The sequence below is a fragment of the Diadema antillarum genome, unplaced genomic scaffold, assembly GCF_040938485.1.
Source record: "Diadema antillarum isolate AM-2024a unplaced genomic scaffold, OU_Dant_1.0 seq00002330_RagTag, whole genome shotgun sequence".
Taxonomy (NCBI): domain Eukaryota; kingdom Metazoa; phylum Echinodermata; class Echinoidea; order Diadematoida; family Diadematidae; genus Diadema; species Diadema antillarum.
In genome coordinates this window covers 987-25,885 of record NW_027272948.1, presented here as the reverse complement: position 1 = coordinate 25,885, position 24,899 = coordinate 987, and the positions used below count along the sequence as shown (strand labels likewise).

Sequence of the window (24,899 nt, the reverse complement as noted above, 5' to 3'; positions counted from 1 at the left end):
CACTGTAGTAGTCTTCTCCTCCAGCAGTGATTGTACAGATATTTTAAAAATTCATAACTTTTGAACGGATTGTTGGATTTTCCCCAAACTTTCACTGATATGTTCTACTAACATTGTTGCCTTCACTCAATCCACATGTATATGAAGGTGAACTTGTCCTTTAATATTACTGTTTTACATAGAAGCTATAATGTCTTATGCACCATTACTATTTATCCGGTTCCGACTTAAAGGGATGGTTCAATAGTGGAACATAATCGAAGCTTTCAACTGTCTTTAAAAACCCTTTGTTATTGTATACTCCGATTAAAATGTAAATTTGTTACTTTAGAACCTATCCACCATTTGCATTTTTGTCTTAGTCTTTACAGAACTTATACAATTCAAAAGTGATGAAAAATTTGTTAATCGATTAATTTATAATCGATCCATTTACCTCAAATATATTCATAAAACACCCAGACATTTGAAAATGCAGCAGTGTTTTCATGTGGCCTCTTACATGTCTGAGACACCATAATTTTATGTCAGGCATCCTGGAAAAGATACTGCCTTTATAATATGTATCTAACAGTTATTTTTTTGAATTTGAACAAAATGCAGAGGCCACATACAAAATTTTAAGCTTCACATTTTGGTTATTTATGTTGTATCAGAATTAATTCTATTCAAATAATTGTTAAAAACAACCAAAATTTAATACAAAGTATTAAAAATTGATAATTGTCTTTGTTTGATATAATAAATCATTTTTTCTTTTAATTTTAGACCTCCCTCTACCCCACTGCTGAACCTTCCCTTTAAGTAATTAAGTAATTAATTTTGCCTACTGCCAAGTAAACCTTGATTCACAGATTGAGTGACGGCTGACAGTTATACATGTATATATTGTGTATACTATTTGTAAATATGTTCTATATCGTTATAGTATGTTTATGTCATGTACGTTTAAGCCTTTATATGCCCCCACGGGGCCAAAAGGTGTTATTCTCAATAAAATTCAAAGTTCAAAGTAACGGATCATGTAGTGGGGGATTTATGCGTGACCTTGTATAGGCCTATCATTCATGAGTAGGCCCTACAGATGAGTTGCAATCATCTATCCATGTGCTGTAACTGTAGGCCCTATTTGGTGTTTTATGGATAATGTTATTCGGCTTTTATTGAGCATTGATACCCATGTCTGTCATTAGCCTTTCAGCTACTTAGTTCTTAGACTTTTGTTTTCCCAAATCACAAATGGGGGGGGGGGGTTACGATAGGTGGTATGCAACTTTATTTACTACTTCGTTCATCTGTATGCAAATTATTAACATGTTACTCATGTAATTATACTACAGATGTATTAACATAATTGATGAAAATGATGAAAATTGTATAAAGTATACTACCGGTATTTTGTACTTTGTTAATGAAATTGCAGAAAGTTGATGTATTTGAAAAGAAAATGGCATACAGAGAATAAATAAATCAAATCAAATCAAATCAATAAATGATAATAATAATCGTAAGAATGGTATAGATATTAACAGTAGGCCTACTACGTTGTACTAGGCCCTATATTATAGTTATAGAATACTATTATGATAATTGTAAGTGTTTCAAATAAAATTGCGATAGTAGTGAAATGATTGAAGCCCAAAATACTCTATAAATTGGTAAAACTCTACTGAAACTCAGCAATTCATTGATGCAAGAATGACAACATATGGAAAACATAATTCGGCATATCTTTTTCTCTATTAAAGCATATGTGACTCTCCTCTCTCAGAAAGCAGGATGGATTGTTCAGTACTCACAAGTAACAATAAAGTCGAAAGAATGTCTTATTACACTTAGGTCTAAATGAAATTGAATTTTGTACCATTATCTCTACTTTGGAATGGAACTCTCTTCATATCATTGTCCTATCCACTGTGATAAACGAATTTCTTGTCACCTGATTTATTAAACCACAACATTAACAATTCATAACTTTTGAACACAGTGAGATCTAACATGCAATTTCTTATGCCACTTCCGAGTTTTAAGCAAAAAGAAGAAAAAAAGCCTTCAGAGCAATTTTCTTGTATACGTGGCACCACAATCCGAAAATTAAAGGTATGCGCTCCTTTCATTTTCTTTTCTTTTCTTTTGTTTTAAGAAAAATTAAAGGGGGCGCCCCCCCCCCCTCCCGAGCTCCCGCGATCCGCCACTGACATTCACAATTATACGTTTTTTTTTAAATACTCAATTTTTATTTGCTTTTTGTCCAGTGTAGTGTGTTCATCTATCTATATCTTGACACAAATGATAGAGCGCCGCGGCCGCACAGCGGCGCCTGCGCCTGCGGCGGCGCTGCATCTTCTTTGCTTGACACCACCGGCCCACCATATCGTATGATTGTAGCTGGAGCTGAGACGTAGACTACTACAGCAGGTGTATTGCCAATTTAACTTCATAAGAAAGATCACAAAGAGTCAGATACAGGGGTACAAATATTCTGACCACACTCATGCATGAGTATAATAGCCTTTTATTTCTTTTCGTTCTTTTTTCTGGTTGTTATTTCAGTCTACTAAGGTAATTCTTTTTTTTTTTATTCTCTAGACCCCGCAAATGTCTCACATCCGAATTGGCAACACTGTCGCGGGTTCGTTTGTTTATCGCAAAGGATTCTTCGCTAGCGATATATAAGTACGAGCTTTCGTCCAAATCTCTAAATATCTACGTAATCAAACGCATTTTTCTTGTTAATACTTCAGAATAGATATTCAGTATGTCTATCGGGGTTCCTATCAAGGTTTTGCATGAAGCAGAAGGCCATATTATCACTTGTGAGACAAACACCGGAGAGGTGTACCGTGGAAAGCTGATAGAGGCTGAGGACAATATGAACTGCCAAATGATGCACATAACGGTGACATACAGAGACGGTCGTGTTGCCCAATTGGAGCATGTTTATATCAGGGGAAGCAAAATAAGATTCTTCATTCTTCCAGATATGCTGAAGAATGCTCCCATGTTCAAAAAAGCTGGTTCAAAAGGCTCTGCAGGCCGTGGAAAATCTGCTATACTGCGAGCACAGGGTAAGAGTTTGTTGTAGTGTTAGTGTGTAAAACCTATGACTGTTTTCAGGGAAGTTGAACTCGGTCACTAGCAAGCAGAATCTATTTTGGTGTTGGTACGAATGTATTTTCGTTCTCCCTAAAGAATATATCATAAATCGACCTTATGTATTGCTTATACATCATTACTCAATCTTTTTCAATCTTTTTGGCTTGCTTTTGGGGTTCCCTGTGACCTGACAAAAGAAAAATGGCAGTGTATACAACCACACGCGTGTGTCTTCACCATCCAGCCACACGAGTGTGGATGTAGCCATGGCCCGAGTGCGTTTTTTTTTAAGACGGCACAGATTGGGGCATGGCGCGTGTTAAACCTATGGGAAAAACGTTGGGTTAGGGTTTTTGGTTATGGTTATGGTTAGGGTTAGGGTTAGGGTTGGGGTTAGGGTTAGGGTTAGGGTTATGCACTTGTCAATGTAATGACGCACCCCACTACCCCCGGACATGGGTGCGTCATGGTCATTTTTTGACTGACCACACGGGGTTTTTGACGCACCCCCACAGTCACTTTTTGACGGACCACACGGGGTTTTTGACGAACACCACAGTCACTTTTTTGACGGACAACACGGGGTTTTTGACGAACACCTAGGTCACTTTTTTGACGGACATCCTCGGTACATGTGACGCACCCCCGTAAATACTGAAAGGATTTTTGCATACGCTTTATTCAAGCAATTTCATTTTCTTTCGGTTCGTAAACACAATTTGTCAAAGTTTCGGCAAGTTTCCCTTACCCTGGCCCTGTAAGCACCGTACCGTCATTCACCGTACATCACTCTGCTGCTACGATATTCCGAATGTATAATCAACGTGTGCATGCAATCCATAGTCACCTGGCCATACATATGACTTGTCTGCAGATGCGCTGTATGTGCGCGGCCATTTCTAGTCCGGTTGAATGCAACACATGGACGATGTACGTTCGATGAGGAATAACGAGCACGCTGCTCACTTGCGAATTGCACAGCGTTAGCGAGCGAGTCGCGCACCACGAACACTCGACTTGCCTGCTATACTGCAGGTACGTGCAGTACGCACCACGCAACGGTATACCAGAGAGATCGTATACGGAATTCCGTATACGATCTTTGATTTGCCTGCCTTACTATTTAGTACTGTGAGGTTGAAATCGTTATATCGCTAAACAGTCCGTCTGGCTTGAGATTGAGTATGCGTGATTTCATGAGTTTGTTGGAAAGAAAATGTGAGGAGAAAGGGTGGCTTTTAAGTCATTTGCTTGCCAGATTCGGGCAAGCATTTTTCCCTCTTAGGCCTACTCCAAAACGCTTCCCGACTTTGATTTTCACTTGCCGCGGGATCGCGCTCACTGTAAATTCACTCGCGGTACGTACGTGTATCCGGTACTGGTAGCGTGCAAAAATGCGTGCAGTTTTCCATAGCCAAGTGCATACCATGACGCACCCCTCGGTTCAGAATAACGCGTGTTATTTTCCATAGCCAAGTGACGTACCATGACGCACCCCTCGGTCAAAAATTTGACGACAATAATGGGATTTTGACGCACCTCTCGGTCAAAAATTTGACGGACATAGCTGGTAAAATGACGCACACCTGGGTCACAAATTTGACGGACCAAACGAGGAAATGACGCACCCATGTCCGGGGGTAGTGGGGTGAGTCATTACATTGACAAGTGCATTAGGGTTAGGGTTTGATGGTTAGGGTTAGGATTAGGATTAGGGTTAGGTTTAGGGATAGGGTCCCCGATAGATTTTTAGTTTCCCCAATCTGTGCCGTCTAAAAAAAATACACGGCCCGAGTCGCTGGATACAGCCACACTCGTGTGTAATGTACATACTGGTATCCACTCACACAGAGAAGCTTTGTTGCATAGCGGGGAACACGCTGTGTGTTGGCCACATCAACACGCGATGTACACTGCACTTGTACCACCGCAAAGCGATGAACCTACTATCTTACGTACCTCCTTAATTTCATTTCATATTATGTCACCATCTAACAGTTAACTAACAGTTAATGAGTTATTAGTTAAGTTAGACAAATTTACTTTTTCATTTTAAACTTTATTCTCATTTTCTTCATTTGATAAGATGAATTTAAAATCAATGCTGTAATAGCAAAGTTACAATTGATTTTGCTCTGTCTTTGATTTACGATTGATCATGCATTGCGTCGCGTCGTTATTGAGACTTCGCCTTCGTTCGTTCGGGTACAGTAACTTGCAAATCATGCACCTAGCGTACACAGGCAGCCGGCGCCCCGGGTCCCTGCTGGGGCAGGTGGGGCGGGCGGCGGCACGACTGCGCTGGCTAGGCTGCTGCTGCAGCTGCGCTGAGCAACCGCTAGCACCCGAAGTCACGATGTAGGGCCTAGTACCACCAGCAGTCGAGCGATGTCAATCCGAAGTCCCCCAATTTAGCGGCAGTTGTAACTTGCTATTAATTCTAAACCCACCGTATCAAGCAAACACAATAAGAACGGAGCAAAAAAAATATATTTGTAAGAAAACAGTATTAGACGGTATGAACGAAAATGAGGTTACTTTCATCGCTTTGCGAGCAAGCTGGTTGTGTGGTGTTCAATTCATGTGCTTGACAGGCACAACGATCAGCGATCAGCTTCTCTGTGTGTGTGGATATGTACACTGTACATTACACACGAGTGTGGCTGTATCCAGCGACTCTGGCCATGGCTACAACCACGATAGTGTGGCTGGATGGTAAAGACACACGCGTGTGGTTGTATACACTGCCAAGAAAAATAGGTCTATCTTTGAGTTTGACTTTGGCTTTGTCTTTGCTTTTGACTTTTGTGGGATCGCGGGAAGGCACCTGCACTCCTCAGCAGTTGCAGAAAAGTGCTTAGAAACTAACAAGTACTGCTAATATAACATTAAGTGGCACTAAACCATAGAGTCTACAGTACAACTGTAGAACGTCTAGCCTAGACTAGGTAGCTAGGCTCAGGCACAGCAGTGAATAAGTTGATACATGTAAGTGCAAGCAGCAGAAGAAACACAGACTGTCAGACAGCTCATAAGTACAAGTTGCGTGTGCATGCAATTTGGGTTGAATGATCAGATCAGTGTGGTCAGTGACGACGACAGGATACAAATATATATTTATATATATTTTTTATTTAAATATATTTACAATGTCATGATATGCAAAATTGGTTGTTGGTTGAACTTTGAAGTTTGTGATTGCAGTTGCAGTGCTTGGTATTCAAAGCAAGGGTGCTTTTGATGGCGTACGACTGTAACCGTAAAGTGTACGTAAACTTTACATGTACTATAAGTGCGTGTGAATTATAATGAGACCGAGAGCTGCTCAGACATTGAAGTAAAAAACCCGCACCAAGGTTCAACCACCTCCTTTGCCAAAATTCAAACATGCACAAAAATAAAGGTTTGTACATGTACTGTAGTAGCCTGCAGTTGTATTTTGGACGGCATTGGGGTTGAATTTATGGTTGGCTTGCTTTACGAGGCGAGGTCGTCTTTATTTTTCAAGTTCATTCCCTCATTCTCATTCTTCATTTTATGATTTTATATCTCTTTTATATTAGATTCTATATATATGGTTTTTTTTTTTTTTAGAGAGTAATATGAACTAGTTTACGAGTGTCGACGTCTACAATAAGTTTGTAAATGTTGCTGTGAGTTTCAGGAATGATAAATCACACAGTGCCCAGTTCTCTTTCCTCTGATTCGTCATTGCTAACCATTGTGTTCCCCGTTGTGTTTACAGTGGCAGCAGGAGGCAGGGGCGGACGGGGGCGTGGTGGTGGCCGAGGAGAAGGACGAGGAAGGGGCAATGTCTTCCAGAGGAGAAGATGATCTGGTACAGCTTGAAGTCTTTGTGGTTTACTTCATGGGCTTACATCCCCAAGTTCAGGATGGGTCCTCTCAGCTGCCGCCAAGTGGTGACTGCATCTCATAATTCCCCATATACTGGGAACGGCACAAGTTTATCTGTCCTGTGTGATTTCATGTAGATACTACAGAACTTTTTGGCTCACTCAGGCATATTGTGACACCTTGCATTCAGTGGGATTACACTTGGCTTTTCCAGTGTATTGTAGAGAAGTGATGCTTGAAGGAATGGAAAGAAAAGTATATTCTGTTTTCTTTATTCTTTCTTTTCTTTTTCTAAACTTGAATTTTTGTTGAACATTGGTCAATTAAAAGGGAAAATCCTGTAGTTGATTCAAGGCAGTAACTGCAGTATTCTCATACTCTGAAAATCCCATTTAGCACTATTACCACTGTGAATTAAGTATTTACATTGCAATGTCCTGCGTTAAAACGGCTTTTGCTCCATTATCCCCTCTTATTTTCTAAACAGATTCCAAGAAAGTAAACTGTATTTCAGATATCATGGTCATATTCAGACCAGAATTTCATAAATTTACATTTTGTTGTTGATGTGCTTGAAGTTGAAAGCTATGGGAAAGTGATGAAAAAGTATGTTCCCATTTTTAAGATGTGATATCCTCCTTAACCTCCATCCCATTACAATATTTTTTCCCAAAATATGTTCACATAAACAGAAAGGCAGTTGTTTGGATATATCAAACTTGCCTAGAAAACTTGTTCACTTGTAACTACATTAGGTTATAATGTAATCAGAATAGTTGTGATTTTGTTACACAATGAAAATGTTTGTCTTTTGTCATATGTGTTGGGGATGTTTGCTGGTTTTACCCTGCAGTGCCTAGTAAATCAGTGTTCATGCATTATTCTTCTGTTTTGTTCCACATGCAATCATGACTTGGCTGTTTTCAGTGTTCTGCAGAAATATGAGGATTATTAGCCCTTGGTTCAGAATGCACGTTAGCATAATTTACAAACTGTAAGAGATAAGCTTTCCCAAGTTTAGTGGTGGAGAGGTGTGCCATGTATTTAATTGTACATAGGATTGGATAACTCATGATCAGTAAAGAACAGTATTGAATTGCTCCACTGTGTGTACTGGTACCCATTACACGAGGCATGAAGAAAAAATTACATGTGCCATTCAATGTATGTGCACTGTCACTTTAGGCTGTGATGAATCTTTTTCTTTAGTTATTTTTTAGTACTTCTTAGTCAAGTAAGAGTGTACAGTTTTAATTTCAAGAGTGAAATCACGGGTCTGAAAGAATTGCCACCATGAAAGAAAATGTTGTTTCTTACTGCTCATGTGTTATTTTTTCAACTAAATTTTGTATCATTCCAAGTCTTGTGTATTGTATGCATCACATACTGACCGTCCCCAGCGTGAATAATAACCCTTGTCAACAATTTCCCTCTTTAGTTCAAGGACTTCTGCTTTGTACTTGCATTTTTTCCCCCATCTTCATTACACCTTCCTTTATGGATTCTGAAAATGTATGTAATTTTTCTTAACATTTAAGGTTTGCATTTACAGTTAATATGGTGAAAAGAAGTAGAGAACTCATTTGCCCTCGTTTTCATCCTTTATTTTGAACAGGGGGTGTATCATATTTTCTCGCTTTTTTTTTAATTATCTACAAATGTGTAACCAGATTATAACACAAGCAACAAATCTGACTCACTGTAAAATGCAGCAAACCAAGAATAATGGTGCCAATCAAATTAAAAATGGTGGTCCTTTGAAATGTGTTTAATGTGAATGGCTTTTTCTCAAGACTTTAAATATTACATGTGCTTGTGGGAAACACAAGAATGCTGGTTAAGAGATGCACTTATTTCATCTTGTTCTTATTACTTTGAGGTCATTTTCAACACATTTGTACTTTTTATGTAAATGTTATGATGCATGTAAGATAATAAAAAAAGAAGACATTTTTCACAAAGGTTGTCCAGTTAAATATGTACATTTGCATTGTCTATATTTTATTTTATTTTTTTTTGTAGTTTAACTATTCTAAGATTGATTTTTTTTTTTTAATTATGGTGTACCAAAGAAATTATAAGCATTTTGAAAAAAAAAAACACACAAACAAAATAAACAATATGAAAATGTTTGTGTATAATTCACACATACATGTAACAGTGTATGTGTGAATGTATTTTGCATGTTATGCAAACATCTCATGATCAGTGAAGACAGTGTATATACATGTGTTAGTACAAAAGAATGGTCATCAGTGCCTGCACTGAAATACACACACACACACACACATTTTATCATATGCTTTTTTTTTTTTTATTATTCGTCTTCAGATTTTGAAATACTGTACACTGTACATCTATCAAATTTTCACCTTTGTTCTTTCTGTTAGAGTTTTGGCAAAGTGATTCACTGTGGAGGTTTGACAGGTGTCTTGAACATTTTACTTTGATGGGAGAAGAGAATGTCTGCATAATTGGGTTTAAAATGTGTGTGTGTGTGTGTGTGTGTGGACCATGCTTTTCTACATGTAGCTACATTGATGTGTGTCATTTGGATATAAAGGACTGCAGATATGTACAAACATTAAGGATTATGTACTGAAAAAAAAAAAAAAAATGATGGAAGGTTTCAGTTTCTGTGGAAGAAACCAGCAGATTACGAGGCACAAATAACATGTTCTATGAATATCGTTTCTTTCATGAATGGTAGTGTATTTATGCACCGAATACAGTAACATTTACTAGATTAGCAGCATTCACAGCAAATACAAGTACATCAAATGTGCTCAGTCTCCACATCTGTCTATACAGATTTCGAGTCCTTTGACCCTCTTGACGAAACATGCTTCTATTTCAGTCATTATGCAAAAGGGGAACTTATACGAAGCTGCTTGGGGTCACCTTGTTATACACGTACTTTGTATCAGGTGTCTTGTTTATGAGGAATAAATATAAAAGAATATTAAAGGAATGGGACCTGCAAAAATACCTACACGTAGTTATATCAGGTACATATTATTGTACCTCATATAACAGGGTTCAACTGTAATTATTTCAGTGTACTTGCTTGTAATGTACATGCTCCAGCTGCTGTTAATAAAGCATCACATGGAGACAGAGTTTTATGGCAGATGTAGTACATCTGTAACTAAATCTCAATTTGACCAGGAGCCTTTAGTACATCATACATGCATTTGCTTGAAAATACATTGTACATTGTATTTCCAAAAGAAATTGAGATTAAATCTGATAGTCAATCACAGGTTTCATGATGTTACCCAAGCAAACATATATGAATCAAAGCATGTTTGAAGTTAAGGTCAAGATCACACTGCCAAAACCCAGAGCCAGTATTAAAGCAAAACATTCTCAACCAGGCAACAATCATATGAATTGAAGCTGCTATGTGAGATGTGGGGTTACAAAATACCTGTAGGTTGATGTATTGGCACTTAATCCATGATGGATTAACACATGCTGATAAATCAATCTATGGGTATTTTGTAGATTATTAATTCATTCTAAAGTGCCCTTAAGGTAATTCTTAGAAGAAAACAACATATGTTGCAATAATGTGAATAACATTGAAGGGCTATTCTTGAAGTAGGTCAGTAAAATGTCAAACATGCAAATCACAATTATTATCATGCAGTCTTTGAAAATGAAACTAAATTTTTGTTAGGTACATTGAAATTTCACTTGGAATATTGCGTGATCTTCAAAATATTGATTATTTCACACGGTCTGGTATCATGCGAGAGGTACATTGTACATCATGATAATAACGAAATGCTAATAGTCAATATTAATCATGTGCTCTTTTTTTTTCTCCTTCCCAATCTGTTTTAAGGTATACAATGGGTAAACTCATCAAAGTAGACATAATATAACTAGAAAAGCACTGAGAGCGCAGACCTCCGCCAAGCATGCAGCTCATTTCCACCACTGATTTTGTTCTTCATAGAGATATCAGTGATTTCCACCCATACATACTTCTAGCATTGTGTGCTGAAAGTCGCCTGATTTCCCAATATAGAAGCCTTTGTTACGTCATAAACCCTCAGCTGCAAGGCGCGCCTCGCCCTTGCAGAAACTAGAGCACGCACTTTAGTGCACGCATGCAAACCTCAAATACGCGCAGCCTGAACTCCAAAGTTCATTGACCCTACCTGCCAAAATGTCAAAAATCTTTCATAAATTCCCCCAAAATTCAAGGATCACTACCAAAATTTAATTATTTGTTACTTGTATCATTCTAAACCTTTCCTGCAAGTTTCATCCAAATCTGTTCACTACTTTTTGAGTTATTTTGCACACGGACAAACTAACTAACGAACGAACACACAAACCAACGGTAATGAAAACATAACCTCCTCCCTTGGTGGAGGTAACAAGTAAAACACAATGCCTCTGTGTTCTGACTGTACTTCAACTTACACCTATCTTCTAAAGTCACAATGAAATCTCACAAACTGCACCATGCTTCATTCCACTCTGATCTGATCACTGCCTGTAATAACTGAATGTTAATAAAAACACCAAAATTTTACACCAATCAATCATGGCAATCCTACAGGGCTGCTTGTTACTGTACAAAGCTCCTGGTGTTCAAGGCTAATATATAGGTGCTCCTTCACAAGACCAGCGGAGCACACTTGATATCTCCCAAGTCATTAAGTGTGGAACACACCTGACACGATTATACTATTTCCAGCTTATTGAAACTGGCACTCATCTGATGCTAAGCCTTGATTGTCAGAGAAATATACTGATGACCAAACAACAGCAAAACATATCAACCAGACAGGATGCTTACCAATTCTGACTTGACAACAGTCAGTACCTCATACTGGATAGTAATTATCTGTATAAGTGTCTATCACCTGGTGTGGAATGGGTAAAAGAACACATACACACACATACAACTATTTCAAATATTGCACCACACTTAGTTGCACTGTTAATAATTTCCATGCTGACAAATTAACACTCCCATCAAAATGTAGATGTCAACACTGTTGGTTCTCTGTCTTCCAGGGATGCAACTGCAGAATATTATACTAGGGCCATACACATGCACAACAAAACCAAATTGCATTACATGCACACTTTGATTGCATGTGAAACATATTTCCAAGATACAATTTTATACCATCTCTGGCATTCAATTCTGAAGCTGGGCAAATGTGGCTAAAATGCAAATGATCACTTCCATGTACTGAAGTTTCCTAGTGCACCTGGGCACTAAAGTTTGTAATCTGGGCTGAAACCCATATTAACATACAAACATATGCTACATGTATAATGAGACATATTGCATCTACACCATGCAACCTGTAGATTTCATCTACACCATGCACCCTGTAGATTTCATCTTCTATCCCTTGCAATAATCTCTATTAAGGTATTTATGGATTGAAACATTCTTTGAAATGTATAGTATTCCCTCCATCTCTCGGCTAAGACAGAATCATTTCATCACAGGTTTTGTTTATTTCAGACATGATGCCAGCTGAATGAAAGAGTTTAACATATTTGGGTTAAATTTATCCATGTACACAGAAAAACACATGTCTAGATTCCTCGTGATTTCATCCATCTTGACAGCAGGAAATGAGATGCCAACAAACGTTCATAAAATGAAACCAGAGTAATTTCTATGTCCTTGGAACTGTATCATCGCGTGTGTTTTACACAGATTCAATCCACTGGCGCAGCTGTGAGACTTGGTTCAGCACACTCTGTCGGCTAGTCCCCCCAGAGCTCTGGTACTGCTCCACACTGCTCTCATAGTTCCACACACTAGCAACGTCTGACTCAAATGAGGGGCTTTGGAAAACAGAGAGGAACAAATGAAAACATTTAGATGATTACAATCCAAAATAAAACAAAACAAAATAACAGGTAAAGTTTGACATTTGGCACTCATGCTCTTCCCCGAAACTTACAGCATTTATCACATAGACAAGTACCAGTCTACAGCATGTACTACATGCTGTATACTGGTACTTGTCTATTTGACAAATGTAAACTTATTTTTATACTAATCATAAAGGCATGTGCACAGTCTCTCAGTCAATGTGAGCACACATACACACACACCGAAACCCGACATAAACCCGAAGGATATTTCAACTTGGGGATAAAATGCGAGGGGTCACCAAAATGTATTTAGTATTACAATACCTAAAACATCTTTATCACTTTACATACTATCCAGAGATACTGTAGCACAGATCTTTCTCAACCTAAAAAATCAGTCATTAAAAAATGAATGAAAATTGTGATTTCAAAGTGAAAAAGCTAAGCTCTGGAAAAGTGATGTGCAAGTTACAAGAATGTTAACCTTTTGCTAAAAGAAAGCTGAGCACGTGATTTCAGTAAAAATCTTCAGCAGTAACAATATGACACTAACCTATTGAGGACAGGCTGATTTTGCTACAACACACATTTCCCATAGACACTTGCCCAAGTATACTCCACAGTTCTGGAGATTTGTCCTTAACAGGTTAACAAAGCCCTTTCACTCTACATACTACACTGAAAATTCCCATGTTATTATAACTGCTCGTCTCCTCATGAAGAAGGAACAGCTAACACAAATTTCTGCAACTTGAAAACTGATGAACTAAGTTGAAAGTCCAAGAAGGGTTTAAAAAAAAAATTAGAGACAACAGAGTGCACTGAGAAATTAATTATCTAGGATGAGAAATCTGCAGAGGGTTTTGATATATCTGTTTTTACTAGGGTCGTAGCATATATCACAGCAACACAGTGTGGAAAACGGATTTAAAAATGACAACAACGATTATGATTGCAACTGATTGACAAATTGCCCTACATATTGTAAATCAGTTGCAATGAAAACACCTCAACGGAAGAATTTCATGAATTGAATGATTATGGTGATGATCACAACTCGTGTCCTTCCCAATTTTTCAATCAAAGTGTGTCTGCTTATGAGAGCTGGTAAAAGAATGACCACTGTCAAGTTAAATGTTCACTTTTCTCCACTCTATCTATGTTCTCATTCCTCTCTTCTCATTTTTTTTTTCATTTCCGTTCCCCCTTCCTTCCCGTATGAAGGAATATTGGGTAGAGACTGGTGGGTGGCTAGTCACATGGCAAGGGTTACCCACCTGACTGTCTTGAGATCATCCAGGGTGAGGTCAGTCAGTGGACACTGCTTCTTCTCAGCCAGGGCAACGCACTCACCAGATAGACCATGGGCTTGCCGGAAAGGAACCTGAAAGATTTAGAAGCACAACTGCATGTTGTCACTACTCCATTTCTTGCTTTCAAACGCCTATACTTCATCTAATCCGTATCAGGGCAATTACCCTCAGAGGACAATCCCCCTAAATACTGACTAGTGATAAAGTTGCAGCACAGTTTAGGACTAAGGTTAGGTTTAGGTTTAGGGTTAGAGTTTTGTTTGAGGTTAGGATTAGGTTCAGGATTAGGATTAGGGTTAGGGTCAGGATAAGGGTCTGGGATAATAGTCCCGGAGGTTATGGACGTAGACCCCTCTAATCATCAAATGAGGACATACTAAAATTCTGGAGAATACTGAAGGAGAGAAATGCATATATTTTCCAGTTGGAATGAAAAAAAAAAGACAAAAGAAAATAATGTCCTACTGTGCTGTCTCTCATGAATAAATAAAGTCAGATTATTTTTCCACAACATCCCAGCTTATTTGAATATTATTTGCTCACGATGAAAAAAGTAACAAATTATAATTTGTTGTGTCACTGCACTATGCAAATTTGGTCTACAGGATTTTCAACAATGCTAAGACAATCTATTTCCACACTTCAATCATACCTCAACAGTTAAACATTTCAGTGGCCTTACCCCTTTCCTGACAAGATAGTATGCCAAGTCAGTGGCCAGCATGTCTGGACTGAGTGCAGCGGTCATCACCTCTGGGTTCACGGTCAAGGTGGAGATCACACCAGTGGCTACCTGTAGTACACCTGGATGGGGTGACATGGATGCCATGGTATTATGGATACTTCAAGCAATCTGTTGTAATATGTCTAGCATTTAGGCCCAGTCATAACAGTACATTTAAAGTACTCACAATTTTCTGTGATGCTATCAATGGTTTTCTAACCAACTTGTGACACAATCATATATATTCTGCACCTCAGATGGTGTCATTAGTAGAAAAAGCAACATTATAGCATCAGGGATGCTATAACCCAACTGTGATTTCATTGTATTTATCATTACCTACATATGATGCTATCAAAGGTAATCACAGTCACCTGTAATATTATGTATAATACTGAAACATGCCCTCTGATTGTGCACTGCATGATAGTTAGGTATAAACCTGACTGTGATATCAGTGATACCAATGATAGAATGGCATGTGGTATTCAAACCAACCTGTGATTGCATTATAAACACTCAAACCCACCAGTGATGGTGTCATAAGCACTCAAACCCACGAGTAACGGTATCATACGTTCTTAAACTCACCTCTGATGCTATCCATAGGTACTCAAGCCAACCTGTGATTGTATCACTGGTCCTCATTAACTTACCTGTGATGGTATCATAGGCACTCAACCCACGAGTAATGGTGGCATAGGCACTCAAACCCACCTCTGATTCTATCCATAGATACTTAAACCAACCTGTGATGGTACCACTGATCCTCACCTGTGATGGTATCATAGGTTTGAAACATCCCCTCTTTATCCTCCTGGAGGTCTTTGTTGTAAGTACTTGGTAGACCCTTCATCGTCATCAGAAATCCACAGCACTGATAAAGAAATAAGATTACATAGGTGATTCACTATGACTCTTGCCAAAAGCTCCAGAGACATCTTCAATATGCTTAAACTGTCAAAGATGCTTTTCTTTAAAAAAGAAGAAGAAGATGAAGTGAATATGCATTCCTCAATGTACACCGATGTCACTCTCAATGACCATACCACTTTATTCATGTCAACATAAGGCACTCCTGAAAACCATTGATAGCATCACAGAAAATTGTGAGTACATTTAAATGTACTGTCCAAACAATTGGCATATTGCACATGACTGTTAGTACTGAAAAAAATATGGCACTCATTATGTCTTTGCAGTCTTTAGTAATTCTTTTTCACACTATTGTGCAATATCTTTGAAATAAATGACATGAAAGCCAACAAGGCTGTACTCACCCGTCCAAAGATGGTTCCAGTCTTCCCTCTAATCAGCTCCAGACTGTCTGCATTCTTCTTTTGTGGCATCAGACTGCTACCAGTGCTGCCCTCATTTGCATAGATGACACAAAAAGTACAATGAACTTGGGTAGGGCTATTGTTACGCTTGTTCCTCTTGACGAGTTGACTCTTGGCCAATAAGGGGCTGCATGTCATGTTTCTCATTCCTATGAATGCACATGTTTTCTGATGGCTTCCAGAGATATGTTGAGAAATTTCTGATCACTAAAATACGTTTGCCATTCACAGAAGCCCAAAGACCATTCTCTATTCTTTCCTCCCAATACACACTCCTTTGTACATGGATGAGCAAATCATAACACATCACCGTCTTTCAGCTTAATAAAATTAGCTCTTATGATATACAGTTACAATACGAATCTAGCTTGAAAAGCTTCGAAAATAATTCTTGAAGTGATGATTTCAGAATATTTCAGAATTTCAATGGAGCTAGAGTCACACAGTAAAGCCATAAACTTTCCAAACAGATTGGAATGGAGTCAAAAGGGGCCTGAGCTTTTGATCCTAGCAGAATCTTCGTCAGAGGCAAAATGACAAACAGGCAGGGAAAGCAATCACATAAGGACTACACACAGCATGAACAGTCAGGGGAGGGCTATTGGGACACAGAACAAAGAAAACAAAAGGGGAGGATTGGAGGTCACGGGCAAGGAGCCCAACAGGTTAAGGGAGGGGGATTAAAGGAGGGTGGACAGACAAAAGGCAGAGGAGGGTCAGTGATGATCCTGAGGACCATGAGGGCAACCTGTGAAGGATAAGGATGAATAGGGAGGCAACATCAAACAAGATAAGGAACAACACAGGGATGAACTAGACTCGGAATTTGTCAAGACTGACAAATTAGGTGATCCGATTTTTTTTAAATCAATGATTCGAGTTTTCACCTGAGATTAGGGACATTGGTCGTGTGATGTTTGGATTCTCATTTTGAAAAGGGAGTCAGACCTGCCATCTTGGGTACCGAATTTCGTATACACTATCAAAGATGCAGAATGAAGTATATTTGACCTTTGACCCCACTTTGCACCCCCAAGATGGCATCTGAGCAAAAAAGTGGTTATTTTGTGAAATGATTCTTGTAACATGGTCTTTGCGTGTGCAAAATATGGGAAAGATAAGACATGTATTCACCAAGATACAGGATGAAACATTTATGACCTTTGACCCTAGTTTACATACCCAAGATGGTGTCTGATCAAGTAGTTGTTATTTTATGAAATAATGTACGTAACATCAACTAAACATGTGCAAAATATGGGGTTGATAGGGGCTATTTTTCTTGAGTTATTACAAAGAAAATTGGACAAAGAAAGAAATATGAAAATACATCGAAGATAATCTTTAATTTCAACCACGTTTTTGGACGTGATCCCGACACCATATGAAAAACAAAGGGAACACGTACGATAGCGCAAAGTCTCAGCTACAACATATTAAAATCTGGGAGAAATTCACCGAAGGGTAGGTGAGCTAGTGCTCGATAAAGACAATCATGTCAATTTTCACATCTAGAAAAATTCCCTCCCATAGAGATAACACGTCATAACGAAGATAGAGAAAGAAGTGCATATGACCTTTGACCCCGATCTGCACAGACAAGATGGCATCTGAGCAAAAAGTGGTTATTTTGTGAAATGATCCTTGTAACACAATCTTTACGTGTGCAAAATATGGGGAAGATAGAACATGTATTCACCAAGATACAGGATGAAACATTTATGACCTTTGACCCTAATTTACATACCGAAGATGGCATCTGATGAAGTAGTTGTTATTTGATAAAATAATGTACGTGACATGAACTAAACATGTGCAAAATATGGTAGTGATAGAGTATGTTTTTCTTGAGTTATTGCAAAGAAAGAAATATGAAAATACATCGAAGATAGGCTTTGATTTCAACCAAGTTTTTGGACGTGATACCGACAACGTATGAAAAAATGAAGGGCACACGTACGATAGCCCAAAGTCTCAGCTACAACATATTAAAATCTTAGAGAAATTCACCGAAGCATAGGTGAGCTAGTGCTCGAAAAAGATAGTCATGTCAATTTCCACATCCAGAAAAACTGCACTCCCATTAAGATAACACGTAAACTGGTCATATTTGACAAGATTACATTTAATCCAATATTATGAGGTGATGCCGTCATCTAATCAAAATGTTGTAATTATATTAATGAAAGAACATTTAGTAAGCTACAACATACTGAAATCTGGGTAAAAATTGGCAAAGGATAAGTGAGATACGCTCGAGTGAACTTGTAATTTGATGACGTCATTTTGAAAATTTACTCTTTTTATTTTATCAAGAAATTTGATATCTTTTAATCATTTTTTCAGCATCGCCAACCCATGAAATAATATGTAAGACTCATCAGCTTTCAGAATATGTAAAGAAAATGGGGGGTCATCGTCCATCTTGACGAGTAAAATCGGATTTAAAATTGGCAGTTTTTTGCCATTGTTGCACTGTATATCGCCATTGACGCGCGCGCGGAATTTCAACTTTGACGGGCCCGTATGACGTCATATTGAGTCGGATTGACTTGAAACTTGGTAGACATATTCCCTGACATTTCAGGCAGGCGATAAGTGTGAAAAAACGGGAAATTTCTATTGCATATGAGCTGTGCGTGCGTATATGCGCGCGCGCGTACGCGTCCGTAAAATTTTTTCAATTTTTCAAAAAATGCTCTAAATGGTCTGAAACGTGTGCAAAAAAAATTTGAGCTCGATTTGAGCATACAAATATTTCAACGCGCGCGTACGCGCACGTTTTAAGATATAGATGAATTTTGAGAATATGAGTAGAATGCGCTTGACTTGAAATATATGTGACGTAAATTTCATTGAAAAATTCCATTCCATTAATGAGATATGATTGAGAATGTGTTTTCATATAATGACGTCATAGTGACGTCACGGTCGACTGATCACTTTGATTTTAGTTCGATTGCCGTCTTTGGGAGACGATACATATATGGTATAAGTTTGAAATTGATAGGAAGAGGACTTTCTGAGCTAATCGATGCACAACTTTTGGGGAGAAATAAGAAGAAAAAGAAGACTAGAGATTGTAATTTGTCATCACTGACAAATTAAGGTGATCCGATCTTTTTTTTAATCAATGATTCGAGTCCTGATACTGCAAAGTCTCAGCTACAACATATTAAAATCTGAGAGAAATTCACCGAAGCATAAGTAAGATAGATCTCGATAAAGAGAGTCATGTCAATTTTCACATCTAAAAAATTCCCTCCCATAGAGATAACACGTCATAGCAAAGATAGAAAAAGAAGTACATATGACCTTTGACCCCACTTTGCACAGACAAGATGGCATCTGAGCAAAAAGTGGTTATTTTATGAAATGATTCCTGTAACATGGTCTTTACGTGTGCAAAATATGGGAAAGATAGGACATGTATTCACCAAGACACAGGATGAAACATCTATGACCTTTGACCCTAATTTACATACCCAAGATGGCGTCTGATCAAGTAGTTGTAATTTTATGAAATAATTTTCGTGACATGAACTAAACATGTGCAAAATATGAAGGTGATAGGGGCTTTTTTTCTTGAGTTATTGCAAAGAAAGTTGCAAAAAGAAAGAAATATTTCAATACATCGAAGATAAACTTTAATTTCAACCAAGTTTTTCCACGTGATCCCGACAACGTATGAAAGAACGAAGGGCACACTTACGATAGCCCTACATCTCAGCTACAACATATTAAAATCTTAGACAAATTCACCGAAGCATAAGTGAGCTAGTGCTCGATAAAGATAGTCATGTCAATTTTCATTTCCATAAAAATTGCACTCCCATAGAGATTACACGTAAACTGGTCAAATTTGACAAGGTTACCTTCAATCCATTTTTTCGAGGTGATGTCGTCATCAAATCAAAATTGTTTTATTACATTTATGAAAGAGCATTTCATAAGCTACAACATATTGAAATTTGGGTGAAAATTGGCAAAGGATTAGTGAGATACGCTCGAGTAAACTTGAAATTTGATGACGTCATTTTGAAAATTTACTTTTTTTACTTTATTAAGAAATTTGATATTTTTTAATCATTTTATCAGCATAGCCACCCCATGAAATGACATGTACAACTCATCACCTTTCAGAATATGTAAAGAAACTGGGGGGTCACCGTCCATCCTGACGAGTAAAATCCGATTTAAAATTGGCGGTTTTTTGGCATAGTTGCACTGTGTATCCCCATTGACGCACGCACGGAATTTTGAATTTGACGGGCCCGTATGACGTCATATTGAGTCGGATCGACTTGAAACTTGGTAGAAATATTCCTTGAAATTTCGGACATCCGATCCGTGTGAAAAAATTGAAAATTTCTATTTCATATTAGCTGTGCGTGCGTATATGTGCGCGCGCGTACGCGTCCGTCCAATTTTTTCAATTTTTCAAAAAATGCTCCAAATGGTCTGAAACGTGTGCAAAAAAAGTTTGAGCTGGATTTGAGCATACAAATATTTCAACGCGCGCGTACGCGCGCGTTTTGAGATAAAAATGAATTTTGAGAATATGAGTAGAATCCACTTGACTTGAAATATATGTGACGTAAATTTCATTGAAATATTCCATTCCATTAATGAGATATGCATGAAAATGTGTTTTCATATAATGACGTCATAGTGACGTCACGGTCGACTGATCACTATGATTTTACTTGCGCTGTCGTCTTTGCGACATGATACATATATGGTATAAGTCTGACATTGAGAGGCAATGCACTTTCTGAGCTAACCTCTGCACAACTTTTGAGGAGAAATAAAGAAGAAGAAGAAAAAGAAGAACAAAGAATCCGTACAGATACAGAAGGTGATCCGAGAGGATACTCGGATCACCTAAAGAAGAAGAAAGAATCCGTACAAAAACAGAAGGTGATCCGAGAGGATACTCGGATCACCTAAATATTGGCAGGGGTGAGCCTCGAACCAGGGACCTTAGGATTACGAGTCGGATGCGCTACGCAATGACCTATTTCATTCTCCATAGGCCCTGTGTATTAAGCAAAATGACGCTGCATCGAAGCCTCGTGCCATTTTCAACCAAGTTTTTCGACGTGATGCCGACGTCGTATGAAAAAATAGAGGGCACACTTACGATAGCCCAAAGTCTCAGCTACAACATACTAAAATCTGGGAGAAATTCACCGAAGCATAAGTGAGCTAGTGCTCGAAAAAGAGAGTCATGTCAATTTTCACTGCCAGAAAAACTGCTCTCCCATAGAGATAACACGTAAACTGGTCAAATTTGACAATATTACTTTCAATTCATTTTTACGAGGTAATGCCGTCATCCAATTAAAATGTTGTAATATTATTAATGAAAGATCATTCAATAAGCTACAACATACTGAAATCTGGGTGAAAATGGGCAAAGGATAAGTGAGATACGCTCGAGTGAACTTGTAATTTGATGACGTCATTTTGAAAATTTACTCTTTTTATTTTATTAAGAAATGTGATATCTTTTAATCACTTTTCCAGCATCGCCAACCCATGAAATGACATGTACAACTCATCAGCTTTCAGAATATGTAAAGAAAATGGGGTGTCACCGTCCATCCTAACGAGTAAAATCGGATTTAAAATTGGCGGTTTTTTGGCATTGTTGCACTGTATATCGCCATTGACGTGCGCGCGGAATTTCAACTTTGACGGGCCCGTATGACGTCATATTGTGTCGGATTGACTTGAAACTTGGTAGACATATTCCCTGACATTTCAGGCAGGCGATAAGTGTGAAAAAACGGGAAATTTTTATTGCATATGAGCTGTGCGTGCGTATATGCGCGCGCGCGTACGCGTCCGTAAATTTTTTTTCAATTTTTCAAAAAATGCTCTAAATGGTCTGAAACGTGTGCAAAAAAAATTTGAGCTCGATTTGAGCATACAAATATTTCAACGCGCGCGTACGCGCACGCTTTAAGGATAAATATGAATTTTGAGAATATGAGTAGAATGCGCTTGACTTGAAATATATGTGACGTAAATTTCATAGAAAAATTCCATTCCATTAATGAGATATGATTGAGAATGTGTTTTCATATAATGACGTCATAGTGACGTCACGGTCGACTGATCACTTTGATTTTAGTTCGATTGCCGTCTTTGGGAAACGATACATATATGGTATAAGTTTGAAAATGATAGGACCAGGACTTTCTGAGCTAATCGATGCACAACTTTTGGGGAGAAATAAGAAGAAAAAGAAGAAGAAGAAGAAAGAATCCGTACAAAAACAGAAGGTGATCCGAGAGGATACTCGGATCACCTAATTAAGGAAAAGAGTGAAATAGCAACAACATGGGGGGGGGGGGGGGCGGAGCAAGCAGCGAGCCCTAAAGTGGTGTACCAAGAAGAGGCAACAATATGAAAGCGAGAGTCAACCAAGTTATCGAACATATCAAAGTATATATATATATATATATATATATATATATATATATATATATTCTTTTTTCTTTGTTGTTGCTACAAAGAAATAGGAACATGGCATCATCGGGAATACAACGTTGACGTCGTAAGCTCATCTTATGTTCTTTGTATCCGGTAGAAAAGGAGCTAGATAAATATCAACCATCATTATCTCATTTCTAAGGAAACAAAGTGAATGTGACATGAAGATCTGCCCATTTGCCAACAAGATGAACTAACCTATATGCATCAGCCAGCTGGACAAAGCCAAACTCCTTGGAGCAGTAGAGGATGAGGTCTTCGGCCACCTTGCTCAGATGGACCATGGTCATGGACGCCCAGAAGAGGAACTCGGCCACAAAGTCACGGCCAGCCGTTCCGTCCAGGCTGTTGGGGGCGGGGCGCGAGAATTCCAGCTCTGAGAGATACCACAGGTCATGAAACAGGAGAGATCTTTAAACACCATGCCAAGATATTAAGATGTATGTGACTTTCAACAGGAGCGATCATATGCATTCAAATGAATGTGTGAATGAAATCTGGCTTACATGAATTAGTTCATTGTTCAACGATGCCAACATTTCATTCCATATTACCTTTTGCCAAAGATTCTCTGTCTATATTGAAAGGGTTCCCGGCCAGGGCTCCTCTGGAAGAGAGAGGAAAAAAAGAAAGAAAAAATACAAATTTGAATAATAGCGACATTATGTTACCTTTTCTGGCTACATGCATCTGGGTAATGCTGTGATTTGGCAATATCTGTTACATTCAAATTCTAGGATTCCTAAGCTTTGCTGAGTACAAACAAGATGCAAGTTGTAAATCCATGGTGGAGTACGATGAAGAAAAAAAAAAACAACTAAATCAGCAATGGGGCTTGTTTTTGCATTAATTTCAAAATTGGTCAAAGATTAAGATAGCATTTGAACTTTCACTTGAAATAAATCAGCTCGTTTGTTAATACTTGTACACAAATATCAACAACAAACATTACAAGAGTCAATTCAAGACCATTTGCATCATCAGCTTAAAGTATTTGTTTCCATCAACACGAACAAACCATTGCACATGGCACACAATATTTAGGGCACTGAGATTATTTCACATGATTTCATATACTAAACTTTGCATGCACATCATCTGCTGGACATGGAATTTTGTTGGAAAATGGAAGTCTCATAAACAGAGATATTACCATCAAAATAAAATCCTAAAAATGAAAATAGTGCAGATGACAAGAACTCACCCTCCCAGCGGCATGATGTTGACTCTGGCTTTAAGCTCTCTTAGTCGCTGTACATCCCTCTGAAGGGCCCATGCATGGCTGCCATATAACACACAGACAAACATAAAATTGTTAGGAACTCAGTAAAATCAAGCAAGATTAGGAAATAAGCATCTCATTTCTAACAATTTAATCGTATTTCAGGCCTTCCCCGCACACTGAATTTGCTTATGCAGTAGGTGAAAGAAGCCCAACAGGATATAGATGAAGAGTTCTCTAGACACATCCAAAAGTTGTACTTAAATGTGACAATTTCGACGACAGGCTGTCACAGGTAAATACAACTTTTGGATATGTCTAGAGAACTCTACATCTATATTAATCAACCATCCTTATGAACTTGCTTCGCAAACCAACAGGATGCTTAAAGTAGTCACTTGTTAGATGATCTCAGTATTAACTACCCTCTCAAACCCTCTTCTTACTGTCCTCTATTTGAAGTCGTATGACAATCTGTATACAATGTGTAAAACAGACTGTCTGGGGTTCAAATTATGGCCAGCATATTCACCTTTCAACAAAACATTTAGCCCACAATGTCCCAGGCATATAATAAATGAGCACCTGGTAATAGTAGAGCAGATAGGTGCACAATTTCGTCGAATTGTAGGTTTCGTGAAACAAGCATGAAATTTGGTCTGCTGGTAGATTATGACTCAGTGGTGATTTCTAGATATAGGGCCATCGCAGATTCGACCTTGGACAAAAATGGCGGCCATTTTCCAAAATGGCCGCCATTGCTACTTTGAAATTCCATGATATTGTTGGTTTAATCAATTCTAGGGGAGGGATTGTTTCCCTTTGTATTATAAATCACACCGCAGTAATTTTACTGTCCACATAACATTCCAGATTCGACCTGTGACGAAAATGGCAGCCATTTTGCAAGATGGCCGCCTTCACTTATTGAAATTCTGCGATATTGTAGTGTCATTACAGCTATTGTTTTGAAGGGTTTGGGAACC

General features: G+C 38.3%; 2 protein-coding genes across 2 annotated transcripts; one reads left to right on the top strand and one right to left on the bottom strand.

The window, feature by feature from the left end:
- The first annotated feature begins 2,685 nt into the window (after positions 1 to 2,685).
- LOC139714586 (small nuclear ribonucleoprotein Sm D3-like) lies at positions 2,686 to 7,516 on the top strand. Its single transcript, XM_071626276.1, has 2 exons — positions 2,686 to 3,068; positions 6,842 to 7,516. Exons 1-2 carry the CDS (start codon positions 2,759 to 2,761, stop codon positions 6,928 to 6,930), a joined length of 399 nt encoding a protein of 132 aa, XP_071482377.1. The 5' UTR covers positions 2,686 to 2,758; the 3' UTR covers positions 6,931 to 7,516.
- Positions 7,517 to 9,663: 2,147 nt separating this feature from the next.
- Positions 9,664 to 23,973, bottom strand: LOC139714583 (argininosuccinate lyase-like; the record flags this gene model as incomplete). The annotated part of the gene is made up of 8 exons (XM_071626274.1): positions 9,664 to 12,780; positions 14,091 to 14,197; positions 14,809 to 14,930; positions 15,625 to 15,727; positions 16,131 to 16,215; positions 22,890 to 23,067; positions 23,246 to 23,298; positions 23,896 to 23,973. Coding segments are annotated over 8 exons (865 nt in total), but the record flags the coding sequence as incomplete, so codon positions are not given.
- Positions 23,974 to 24,899: the final 926 nt, after the last annotated feature.